Below are 12,120 nucleotides of genomic sequence, written 5' to 3'. Positions count from 1 at the left end.
AATGGTAGCAAGGATTGGGATTTCTTTTTTAGTATTGAGCAACAAGGGGTAAGCAGGATCGAAGTGGGGGAGAATCCTCCGAGTGTGAAAAGGTAGGAGCACGCAGACCCATAATGAGTGTGCGACCTCCGAGAAGGAAAAGAAGTGGTTCAACGTTTGATGGATTAAGGATTTCAGGGTTGGGAGTTTGAGAAACTCCCCATCAGCTAGTGCGTGTGATGGTAATGGTTAGTATGTGGTTGGGAATTCAGGTTGTGGATCGCCTGTAGGACTCGAGGGAGTCGGAATGAGGATCTTAAGAGCTAATGGCACATGGGTGCCTTCGTATTAGCAGTTAGTGGTATGAAGTGATGTAAGACTACGGGGCAACCGTAGCATTCACTAGCAGTCAGTGGTAGAAAGTGATGTAAGACTACGGGGCAGCCGTATCATTCACTAGCAGTTAGTGGTGGAAGTGTTGTAAGACTACGGGGCAGCCATAGCATTCACTAGCAGTCAGCAATGGATGGTGATGTAATACTATGGGTAAGCCGTAGCATTCCTTAGTAGCTTCGTTAGCGGAATTGGGGCGAGGCCCTTATCTCCTAGTGATCAGATAGGGATCAGAAATGGGTAGTGGATGAGAATGATAGGGAGTTTGTCTGTATAGCCCTAGAGAGGTGAGACCTTGGGAGAGACCGCTCCAGGATATAGTTGGGTGAGACCCGTGGGCGAGACCCGAGCGAGAGTGATTAGACTAGTGGGACTAAAAGGATAGAGGCGGGTGGGACCCGTGGGCGAGGCCCTTGAGTTTTAGCAGCACAGGTGGGACCTGGTAGGGGCCTTAGTGTCAAGTTAGGGGATCGGGAATCCCAGGTTTGTAGTGCCTGAATGGCAGAATAGATTGAGCAATTATAGGTGGTCGAAGTTTCTTCGGAAGTCACTGGAAGCGACTAGTGGTGGTGTTGGGACTAGCTACCGGTGGGAGCCGGTAATCCAGACATTGATAGGGTGGTAGGGACCAGGGTGGTCTCAGTTCATCCGGAAGGCAGACAAGGAATAGCATAATTTTCAGTCAGTAGTACAGCGGGTAAGCAGTGTATGGTGGAATTCAGTTAGTTGAATCGGGGGTGCTCGGCACCAAGTTTTGACAGAGAGGAGTGTCAGTGGTTACTGGCGGTGATGACCCGTACTGGAAATAGCATGGGTGATGGAGTTGGTGAAGGATAGGACCTTTACAGTGACAGAGGAAATAGTTGGTTATGGAGCTTTGCCTTGGGAAGGCAAGGAATTTGCGCAAGGAAAGAAGGGGTGAACCCCTATAGGTTCAGTGCAGTACTCGGTGAGTACCAGAAGGATTGTCGGTGAGTAAGTTGTGTTTCCAGGATGTTCAGGGTCAGGGTGACCCGATTCTATTATCCGCAAGGATTAGTGTTAGTCGGAATGACCGAGCGGAAAGCCAGCGAAGGTAGGCAGCTGGTGTTGGAATAATTGGTGGGATATTGGAGGTAGATCGCAGGCGGTGGGCCATAGAAAACTTCGAGGAAGAAGTTTAGTTTAAGTGGAGGAGAGTTGTAACACCCAAAGTTTTGAAGGTCAAGAAAGGAAAGAAAACCCAAACTTTAAGGGAAGACTCGGCAAGTCCGAGCGGGATCCGGGTCGAGGAGTAAGTGACCGACTCGGCGAGCCGGCCAAGGGGACTCGGCGAGTCTGGTCTGTGCGAGGAAAACCCTAAATTCGGGACTTGGAGCCTATTTAAACGTCTCATTCTCTCCCCTAGGGTTCCTTTACTGCCTCTTTCACCCAGAACATCGAACCCTAAGCCCCATTGTTGCCCATTCAAGCTTCCAATCCATCTTTGAGTGATTTGAAGGAAGAAGAAGAAGGGGAATCATTGAAGCTTCAAGGATTGGCCTTAGATCTGAAGATTTGGGGAAACTTTCTGAGTTATTGAAGGTATTAATTCGTTTCCCTCCTTTAGATATAGTATGGTTGTGAGTTTTGGGGGCTTTTAGCCATGATTAGCTACCCCTTTTGAGTTAGAAGCCAGATCTGAAGTTGCTACTTCGGATCTAAGCATATTATGGTCTTGAGAAGCATAAAGTATCTGCCCTTGAGTTGATTATGGAGCCTCTTTGCCTGAAACCCTAGTTTATGTTGTATTTTGGCTAGATCTCCTCTACACGTAAAGTTTGCAACTTTACATGAGGAATAGGCTTGGGAAGGGTAGATCTACAGTTTGGAGTCCATGCATGACTCAAAAGTCCTCTGCATGAATGGAGATCTGAATGGACTCGGCGAGTCCTTTGAGTGGACTCGGCGAGTAGCATGAAGATTTGGAGGAACTCGACGAGTGGGATGAACAACTCGTCGAGTCAGATGAAGTTGGGCATGAACTCGACGAGTTGGAAGAACAACTCGGCAAGTCTGTTGAAGATTGTTTTGGACTCGGCGAGTCTTTTCGCAGACTCGGCGAGTCAAGTCGCGAAACCCCAAACCCTTCGAGTTGAGACTCGAATCAGTGAGTCGAATGGAGACTCGGTGAGTTGGACAGGTCAGGACTCGGAAATCGGTAGACTCGGCGAGTCATGGACTGACTCGGCGAGTCGAGTCGCAAATAGAAGGACTCTGAACATATGACCTCGGCGAGTCAATAGGGTGACTCGGCGAGTAGGGTTGACCTGGAAGGTTGACTTTGACCAGAGTTGACTTGGTTGTCTTTCGGGAGTCAGTTAGACTCAGTGTTGCATTGATATTGGTAGCTCGAGGAGCGAGTGGATCAGGAGTTCAGAGAGTTGTCGGGCAGCAGCTAGTGGGTTCATCAGCCAGTTGAGCCAGTGCATGTGAGTTTCCCTTTGTATGAATGGGTCTACGGCCACAATGCCGGCCCATGTAGTTATGAGTAGAAGACCCGGGGGTTAGCCCTAGGCACAGTATGCTAGTATGATATTCGGGACGAGGTCCAATGATAGAGGGCGGGTGCCCAAGGAATGGTTTATGTGATAGTTTATACTTGTTGTCTGTGTGATACTTGTATGTGCCTGGGGAGGTGAGTGTGGGCGAGGTCCTGTATGTCACCAATAGCAGAGTGTGGATGGTGTTCCACATCTCAGTAGCAGCAGATCAGGGGCGAGGCCCAAGTTAGGGAAGGAGTGAGGGTGGGCTGGGCCCGTACCTCACTATCAGCAGGAGTATGGAGGGGGTTCCATGACTCATCAGTAGCAGGACAAGGGCGGGGCCCAGAGATAGGCGAGGCCTTAGGACAAGATCCGTTAGTATGTGTTTATCTTATGTGATGTGATGTGATATGTTTATGTGCTATTATATGTTAGTGGGAGAGGCCCTATGACAGGCGAGGCCTAAGTGAAACAGATATGTATCCGAGCGGGGCTCGAAGCCAGGCGGGGCCTGGAGCGGCGGGGCCGTTGTAGCGGGCGAGGCCCGAGGTAGGGGGCGAGGCCCAGGATAGCGGGTGTGGCCCAATATGTGCAGTATGTGGTTATGCATGGTATGTGGTAGGGTGGGGAACTCACTAAGCTTCGTGCTTACGATTTTCTGTTTTGTTTTCAGGTACTTCCGGTAGCGGAGGGAAGAGCTCGGGGTGATCGCATGGCACACACCATAGATTAGACAGCCTGGGAATGTTTTACTCTGATAATGAACATGTGTTTTGGAAATTAATACTCTGATTATATTTGGATTGATGATTTTGCTTTAAGTAATGTTTTATTAAAAGAAAATTTTAGTCTTGAATTTTGGGATGTTACATGAAGGGGGCTCATAAGTCTTACTTTTCTATACACCCAGGAGTCACCAAGATGTATCGGGATTTGAGATTTAGTTATTGGTGGCCGTGTATGAAGAAGGAGATAGCCTAGTACGTTGAGAGGTGCTTGATATGTAGGATGGTCAAGGCCAAGCATCAGAGGCCAAATGGCAAGCTGCAGCCTTTGGAGGTTCTCATATAGAAGTGAGAATACATCACCATGGATTTTGTCACCAAGTTTTCGAAGACTGTCAAGGGTTTTGATGCTATATGGGTCATCGTGGATCGATTGACCAAGAGTACCCACTTTTTGGCCATCCGGGAGAGCTCTTCAGTCGAAAAGTTGGCCAATGTGTATATTCTGGAGATTGTTGCCCGTCATGGGGTTCCAGTCTCTGTTGTATCAGATCGAGATGTTCGTTCACTTCCCGATTTTGGCAGAAGTTCCATGAGGAACTAGGCACGAGGCTACGTGGAGGAAGTTCAAACCCTAAATTTTAGGGTTTGGTGCATATATATAAACACCATTATAGCCACATTTATCAGTCTCTCATCAGCCCCCATCTGAGATTTCGACCCTCTAGCAAACCTTAAGTGAGAAAGAGTGTTTTGAGCTCATTTCTGTGCCTTTTTGGTGTTATTGAAGAATGAGATGTTGGTGCAAGAACCTTGAAGCTTGGAAACAACTTAGATATAGGATTCCACACTTGCTAGCAACCTCCAGGAGGTAAAAAGTTCACAACTTTATCACTCTATCTTGTAGATCTTGTCATTTCTTCCTTTAGAGCACTTTTTGGTCCCAAATATGGTGATTTTTTAGTATGGCATGTTCTTGATCAATAAGTCGTCCTTTTAGACCTTATGGGGGGGTCTTAAGTCATAAAAATGTAGTCTTGATGGTTAGTTTCACTCCAAGCATGCTATAAAAAGTCTTAATGCATTAAGATGATGAGATTTTGTGTTTTAAGCATTTACTGGCCATGCAAAGTCATAAAGTTGGAAACTTTATGAGTCATGATAGTATTTTAGCCTTGGATCTGCAATTGGACGTGTTAAGTCGAAGAAATACATGCTTAATAGGCTAAGAGGAGGGTTGTTACGTACGTTGGGCATACCGCAGGGTACGCTACGCATACACAGATCTGGCCTCGATGCCTCGTACATGCTTGTACTCCCCGCATACCTCCGTAGTACGCCCCGCATAAGAAGCCTGAGTCAACTCGGCTGTGTTGACTCGGTTGACTTGTTGACTTTAACCAGTCTTGACCAAGGGTATTTGTGGGAAAATGTTATTAATTTAGAATGGAAATGTTTTGACAATTAGGAATTGGGTTGAGCCAATATTCGGGAGCAAAGTATTGATCAGATTTTCGTCAGACTATGAGGTGAGTTTTCCTCACTATACTTACGGGTCGAAGGCACCAAGGCCGGCCCATTGGATTGATATCCTAGTTATTGTATGTTATATGATGTTATGATCTGTTAGATCTGTATTATTATCTGTATTTGTCGGCTTTGTGTTCATGTTTGTTTGTTGCATATGTCGACATGCTGGTTTGGGTTGAGGTGATCCTGCTTTGTGTTGTAGGCTAAGACACCCGGGGACGACCAAATATGTTGTATGCCTTGCGAAGCGGTCCAGTCAGGCTGGTGGCCCGTAGAGCGGTTCAGATAGGTTGTAGGCTAAGACACCCAAGGTAGTCCTATCTCATGGACGTCGAAAAAGCAAGCAACTATTTCATTGTCATCATAAGAAGCTGAATATAGATCTATACGCAAAATATGTTCTAAACTTGCATGGTTGAGTAGGTTGCTTGCAGAATTCAATGTCTTAGAAATCACTCATATACCATTAAAGTGTAACAATATGGATGCTATACATATTGCTAAAAATCCTGTTTTTCATGAATGCACCAAACATATCGACATTGATTGTCATTTTGTTCGTGAAAAACTTCAAGATGACCTCATTTCATTATCTAATATTTCAACTAATGCACAGCCCGCTGATATCCTTACAAAATCATTGACCACAAAAAACATGAACTGGGTTCCGACATAATTTGTGTAAGTGTAATTTCTAAGAGCCATAGGGATCACAATTCACATACCTCATGCCAATTTTCAAATGTTTCTTCATTTCTTGTGGTTCTTTAAATGTTTTTTGTTCATCATCCTAGTCTTCTTCTTTAGAGTTGCCCAAAGGGTGGACAATATAGAATGCCAACAACAAGGTTACAAAACCAACTATATTTCTTTTTTTCTTTTTTTTAACATAAGGAGTTACATGAATAGAATACGTAAAATAAAAGTAATTTCCAAATGAAAGTTGTAATATGCAGAGGAATAGAGAAAAGACTCATTCCAAATCTACAATGCCGAAATTGGAGAGCAGGATTTTCACTTGATCAACAAAGTCTGATCCTGTTGCATACTCCGTTAACATCCCAACTGCAAATCCGAACATCGCCCATCTGCTCAAAATAAGCAAAAAGAGTCAAATTCAACATATTTTCAAATCCAAATTTGATACATTCATGAACTGATTTTCAAGATTTGTAAAACCCAGAAGAGCATAATCATGGTTATGAAATCGAATATATCTTTGATTGCATTAATTTTGAAAGAATCTATGTCAAGCATGGATTATAATATAACCAATTTGACCACAAAAGTCAAAATTAGAAACAAAGATGGATAATTTAGTATTAACCTGCCATTGGAGATTTCATTTTTGCCGATAAACCCAAAGAAAGGGCCTTGATTAGCTTCTTCAAGTTTCTTCTGCTTAAAATACTCCTGAAGCTCCTTCGCCTTCTGTCTCTGAAACTCCATCGTCACCACATTCTGGCCCACCGCCGTAGTCTCCGGCGGTGAAGATACAGACGGCGGTGGGTTCGGCTGAGTCGGCGTAGGAGGAGTAGGTCTTACGGGTGGGGTAGCAATTGAGGGTCTTCTTAAAGGGCCATCAGCTTGAGAACATCTTATGGTAATTAGAGATCGTTTGCTTGCTGAAAATGGGAATCCGGGAGCAATTGATGAAGAAGGAGACGAAGAAGAAGCGGGTGATGATGGATTTAACGAAGAATTTGTGATTCTGATGCATTGGATTGAAGCAACTGACATTTTTCCAAGAATTTTTGGCAAATTTTTGTGGGATTAAGAAAGATGGATGGAATAGTGAGTTGATTTGGGTGTGATCAAAATCATGAGAAGTGTATGTGGATCAGGCGTGGCCAAGTCTTGGAGAAATATATCAGAAGAGTTTTAGCCATCTAAGAATTTTCTTTGTAGAAAAAAAAAGGTAAGGTAAATTTCGGAAATTAATAAAGTTTTATATATTCTATTCCTAATAAATGATATAAAATTTATTGTTATGTAAGTCATACTAGTATAAACTATAATATTAAATAGCATAAAATGTGTTTGTATCCTGAAGTTACATATTATCATATAAAAATTTGAAGTAAATTACGTAAATCAACTCTTTGGTTTTGTCCAAATCCGAAAAATTTAGATCGGATGGTCCTAAAACTTTATCTTCATGCACATTTCTTTCGAATCATCATTGAATTTCATTTTCTCACTAAGCCACGGTAAAATGATATTTATAATTATTTTAACATTTATTATTAATTTATGTTATCAACGTGTTTGACACAAATAGCTAGTGGATGTAACTTTTATTTGTGTATAAATGTTCGGCAAAAGCAGTGCAGAGCAAACCCTGAGAAGGTGTGGAGTGTGCGACCGTACAGAATCATATAGTGAAGGGGAATTGATTTTTTTTTCGTATGACAAAATTTTTCATTGGAAATCAGTAGCTTATTCGTTGGAATCAAGAGACTTCTATCACAATTTTGTTGCTAATTACCTTCATTTATTATTTGTAAATGAAGAGGTAGTTCTTTTTTTATCCTAGTCACCAACTCATTTTTACCTTTTGCATATGGTCTTCAAAATTAACGGATTGGTACAGGTAGCTCAAAGCTTTTAAATGTGAAATTATATAAAACTAAAAGCTAAAAGCTACTACTTGAATATGAGGTTTTTGTTTAAATTAAAAGTTAAAAGCTTATGCTCTCAAACAATGCTTTTTAGCTTTTTCTTAAAAGCTAAAAGCTATCAAAAACTCTTTATCAAACACGTCCTTTATATTAACTATGTAGGTCTCACTCGCCACTACCTAAAATGTTCAAAAAAAGTTGATTTAGCAAATTGGTCAAGATTTTGTAGATTGCTAGGTTATGACCATGAGAGCTTTGAACACGTTAATCAAGTAGTAATTGGGACAGGCCGCACCATAACTAGTATTAAAATTAGTCCTCATCCTGGCAACATTCCCTATCAAGCTGGGGATCCCCACCCTGTTAGGGTCGATATCCATGTGTACCCAAACCCGTGTGGTTGAATTTCCATTCCTAATTACATATTATTATTGGTAAAAGGTTGATGTACCGGTATTATAGGTAACCAAATGTAAGTATAATGTTATTATGTATAAGACATAATTCCAAACCCTAAAAGATGGATTTCTAACTACCCCAAAAGAGTATCATTTGAGAGTAGTAAAACAAGCACTTAGCATTTGAAGAACTAGCAAGGAGCCTCCTAGGGTTATGAGACTAAAAGTCATGAACTCGCCTCGTTGTTGGAAACTTGGAATCAAACCCGACTATGTTATTCGCCAAAACCCAAAATGCCCACATGAAAACCAACCCGTAAGGGCAAATGTAATTCAATAATACATGACACTATTCTCGGTAAAGACATGTCGGTACATTGCTATTATAAATCAAGTGCATTGCTTAGAGTATAAAACATGTTTGAAATTGTGTAGAAAGATAACATAATCTAAAATAATTTTAACTTGAATTAATATACTTCCTTAAGTTTAGATAATGTGATTAAAATATATTGGTATTCCACATAAAATAAGAATAATTATAAAGTATGTTGCTTTTGTTGGCACTTACTCCTACATGATATTTTAATACTATATCATTTTTAGACCATACTTTAATCCATGTATCATTTTAAATTTTCAACTACATATAGTGTTGGATATACTCAAACTTTCTCTACATGCTCCTTTCGCCACACATGTTTTTAAAACCATATATTGGTAATCTAGTAAAACACTAGCAAATAAAAAACCTCAAAATTCTAAAATTAACACCAAATCACAAAATTAAATAAAACCACGTTAATTACGACAAAACAAACGAAAACAAAAACAAAACTGGAATATAAACAGACATTCGCAAGAACTCACTCACTCGTTAGCACCATATCATAATGCAGACATGATACAACACCCATATCATATGCACTGTAAATGACAACAATGACTAAACCTGTCACATCCAATCAGACACACAAAGTCATTGTGTCATTTACAACAGTTGTATCATGTCAGCATGTTGACATGATGTGACCATTGCTTTTCATTACTTACTCCTTCAAAAGTGCCAATCAATCTCTCTTTTGGTGTGAAAAAAAGAGCACACCACACAAACCTAAAATCTCAAACTACATTATCCTGCACGCACATGTTTTCCCGCTACTATTTTCAAATTCATCGTCCGAATCACTGTGTTCGCTGCAATAACACATGGAAATGAGTTAGATAAATGAAAATTTAAGCCTCCACATCTTCTATCCGATAAATGATAAATGAAAATTAAAACTTCTCAAATGAATGATACCTTGGCTCAAATTCCCGAATAGCACAAAGTTCTCCACCCGTAACATCTGTCCAATGCACACTCCTTCTTTCATTTTCCACGGGCCCCACCTCATCATCATTACTAACAGAAACACTCACACCCACACCCACGCCCACACCTCGTCTTTTCAAGCTACTTTTAAGAGAATTTACGTTTATGCCATTACTATTCCCCTCTTCGCTTTCCACACAATCTAAGTTACCAAAGTTTTCTTCAATTTTTTCCAAATCAGAAGCGGTTTTCACTACTTCTCGGGCAGGTCGGGCAGCGGTGGTATCGGGGCGACCGAAACAGGCTAAGGAAGCGCACCCGCAGCCACAACGGTTGTTCTTATTGGCAGCCAGTTGGTTAGGGTTTGGGTTTGGGTTTGGGTTTGGGTCGGGTTCTTGGTCCACCAAATGGTATTGGGTCCACGGTGTAACTTTCATGGGTTTTTCCTCTTTTTTATGACCTAAAAATAGAAGGTTGAGCCCGTTGCTATACCCTGAAGCTGAGGAAGAAAAAAACCTTCCCCCTTCTACTGCTAATAACATCAGTTCTTCTCATTTGAGCACACCATAAATTTGTGTCTTTATTTCAAACCTTTTACACCTTAATAAGACATAACAAAAAGTGTACTATTTAAGATTCATGTCAACAGGACAAAAGTTGTATTTTTTTTTGTCTCATTCAAAAAGGTTGGACAAGACAAGACTGAACATAACATAACAGAACAGGTCAGGTTGTACTGTATTTTGGCTTTGGACTGTGACTGGGACTGATGTCTTGCAATTTTTTGTCACATCCAAAATCGTGGGAGAGGAATTTGCTATGAATCTCTTGAATGTGCAAAAGACACGAATGCCCGTAAATAAAAGAAGGGTGGAGTAAAGTTTATTTGTTACTACTTACTACTTCTTTAAATAATCAAAATTTAGGAATATACTCCACGTTATGATACTATCAAAAGTGATTATTGCAATTTGAAGTGGTAAAAAGAAATAAAGAATCTATGCACTATCTTATGTACCATGTTTTTTACAGCTGATTATCTGATTTTGATTATTAAATATCACATAATTACCTTCAAAGTACAACGCATTAAGAAATAGGAATTTCTAAAGAAGAAAATCAAATAAATGAAGAGGATAAGAGAAGATAGTTGTAGTTCTTCACCATTGAACTTAGGATGAAACTATAAGGATCCATGAAGAAGACTATTTTATTGAAAAACTCAGTTCCATACCAAAAAGTGTGCACCATTTCACTTGAAATCAAGCTCTATGGCCAACGAAATTGACGTAATTATTAACAGAATTGAATTAATGTTTCCATTTGCAAACAAGAGAAAGAAAAAGAAGAAATTAACAGTTATTCCCTAAGCAATTAGACCTAAAAAATATTGAATCTTGTGAAATCAACTAGATTGAGCTGTTTGAAATGCTTTTATGGTCGCCTACAATAAACATCAACAATGGCGAAAGAAAGCATTAGTTAATCAATCTCAAAACCGGAAAATATTCTAACGACAAAATCAATGGCGAACGAAGATTGCAAACCATACGAAAGAAAAAACTCTAGTGGAACATCGAAATTAAATCCTAAAAAGGTCAAGAATATTTTCGATCTAATCACAAAATCAGATTCGTCACTACTAATCAATAAAATCCCAAATGAAAAAAAGGGAAGAAAAAGAAATACCACATACCCAAGATCCTAATTTGTTTAGTGTGAAAAAATAAACCTAAAAAACTCGAATGCTTCAATTAACGAAAAGCATACATGTAATGGAGGAAAAATAGGACTCACGGATCTGAGAAACGATTTCAGCTTACATGTCTGCGCCACCCGCCGGAGTTGATAGTTGTTGGCCTCCGATCACCGGAAAAGCGTTTGAAAGAAAGAAAGACTGCGGTGTGTGAGGAGAGCTGAGATTAGAAGAAACATTCGAAGGGGTGAATAGTGAATATACGTTTTTGTGTTGTGGGTGTCGAAGTTTTAATTAATTATTGAGATCAAGATTTGACAATGGTGTAACCTTTCCTTCTCCTTCCAATTATAACTTGTAAAGATACTTGCTTTGCTTACATTCTTGTTTTCGATATAAAGTCAATGTCTTTAAAGTTTAAACTACAACAAAAGTTTCTATATCACGATTTAATTTCATTTATATGAAATGAAAACATCCAAGATGAATTAAAAAGCTTATAATTTTCTAAATCATTTTATTTAAGATAATATTATTTTTTATCCTTATATTGAATATATTTATCTCATCTTAATTCCGTTTTTTAGTAGATAACTACCTTTGAAAACGTAACACCCTTTAAAAATGTATGAAGATCGTTCATTTTTTACATTCATACATTGCTTAAACAAATAGTTCTATATTGTACATCGACACATGCAAATTATCCCAAATTATAGGGACGATTATGTAATTTACTCTTATTTATGGACTTCCTACATTTGTATCTAGATGATTTTGGCATGGCACAAAACGATCATAAGTACAACCTCCAATGCATGAGATACTACTAGTAAAGATACTCTAACAATGTAAAGGGTAAAGACCATGTTGGGGGAATAATTTGCATGGTCATAAAAGTAGAATAAAAATTATTTTGGTGCTTTTTATAAATCATCTTTAGAAAATGGAAATGGCTA

At 39.8% G+C, this 12,120-nt stretch overlaps 2 protein-coding genes across 4 annotated transcripts; both read right to left on the bottom strand.

Annotated features, from left to right (window-relative positions):
- Positions 1-5,980: 5,980 nt before the first annotated feature.
- LOC111891396 (light-harvesting complex-like protein OHP2, chloroplastic) lies at positions 5,981-6,985 on the bottom strand. Its single transcript, XM_023887440.3, has 2 exons — positions 6,459-6,985; positions 5,981-6,219 (listed from the first exon to the last, which is right to left on the bottom strand). The coding sequence occupies exons 1-2, from the start codon at positions 6,869-6,871 to the stop codon at positions 6,105-6,107; spliced, it is 528 nt and encodes a 175-aa protein (XP_023743208.1). The 5' UTR covers positions 6,872-6,985; the 3' UTR covers positions 5,981-6,104.
- Positions 6,986-8,894: 1,909 nt separating this feature from the next.
- Positions 8,895-11,491, bottom strand: LOC111891395 (uncharacterized). 3 transcript variants are annotated; one of them, XM_023887438.2, is made up of 3 exons: positions 11,236-11,491; positions 9,454-10,065; positions 8,895-9,347 (listed from the first exon to the last, which is right to left on the bottom strand). In XM_023887438.2, the coding sequence occupies exons 2-3, from the start codon at positions 10,005-10,007 to the stop codon at positions 9,278-9,280; spliced, it is 624 nt and encodes a 207-aa protein (XP_023743206.1). In that variant the 5' UTR covers positions 10,008-10,065; positions 11,236-11,491; the 3' UTR covers positions 8,895-9,277. The 3 variants fall into 3 exon arrangements, with proteins under 3 accessions (XP_023743206.1, XP_023743207.1, XP_023743205.1); XM_023887439.2 differs by having other exon boundaries at positions 11,289-11,491; XM_023887437.3 differs by having other exon boundaries at positions 11,263-11,489.
- Positions 11,492-12,120: the final 629 nt, after the last annotated feature.

The sequence above is a fragment of the Lactuca sativa genome, chromosome 6 (genome assembly GCF_002870075.4).
Source record: "Lactuca sativa cultivar Salinas chromosome 6, Lsat_Salinas_v11, whole genome shotgun sequence".
NCBI lineage: Eukaryota > Viridiplantae > Streptophyta > Magnoliopsida > Asterales > Asteraceae > Lactuca > Lactuca sativa.
This window is presented reverse-complemented; position numbering and strand designations above follow the sequence as displayed.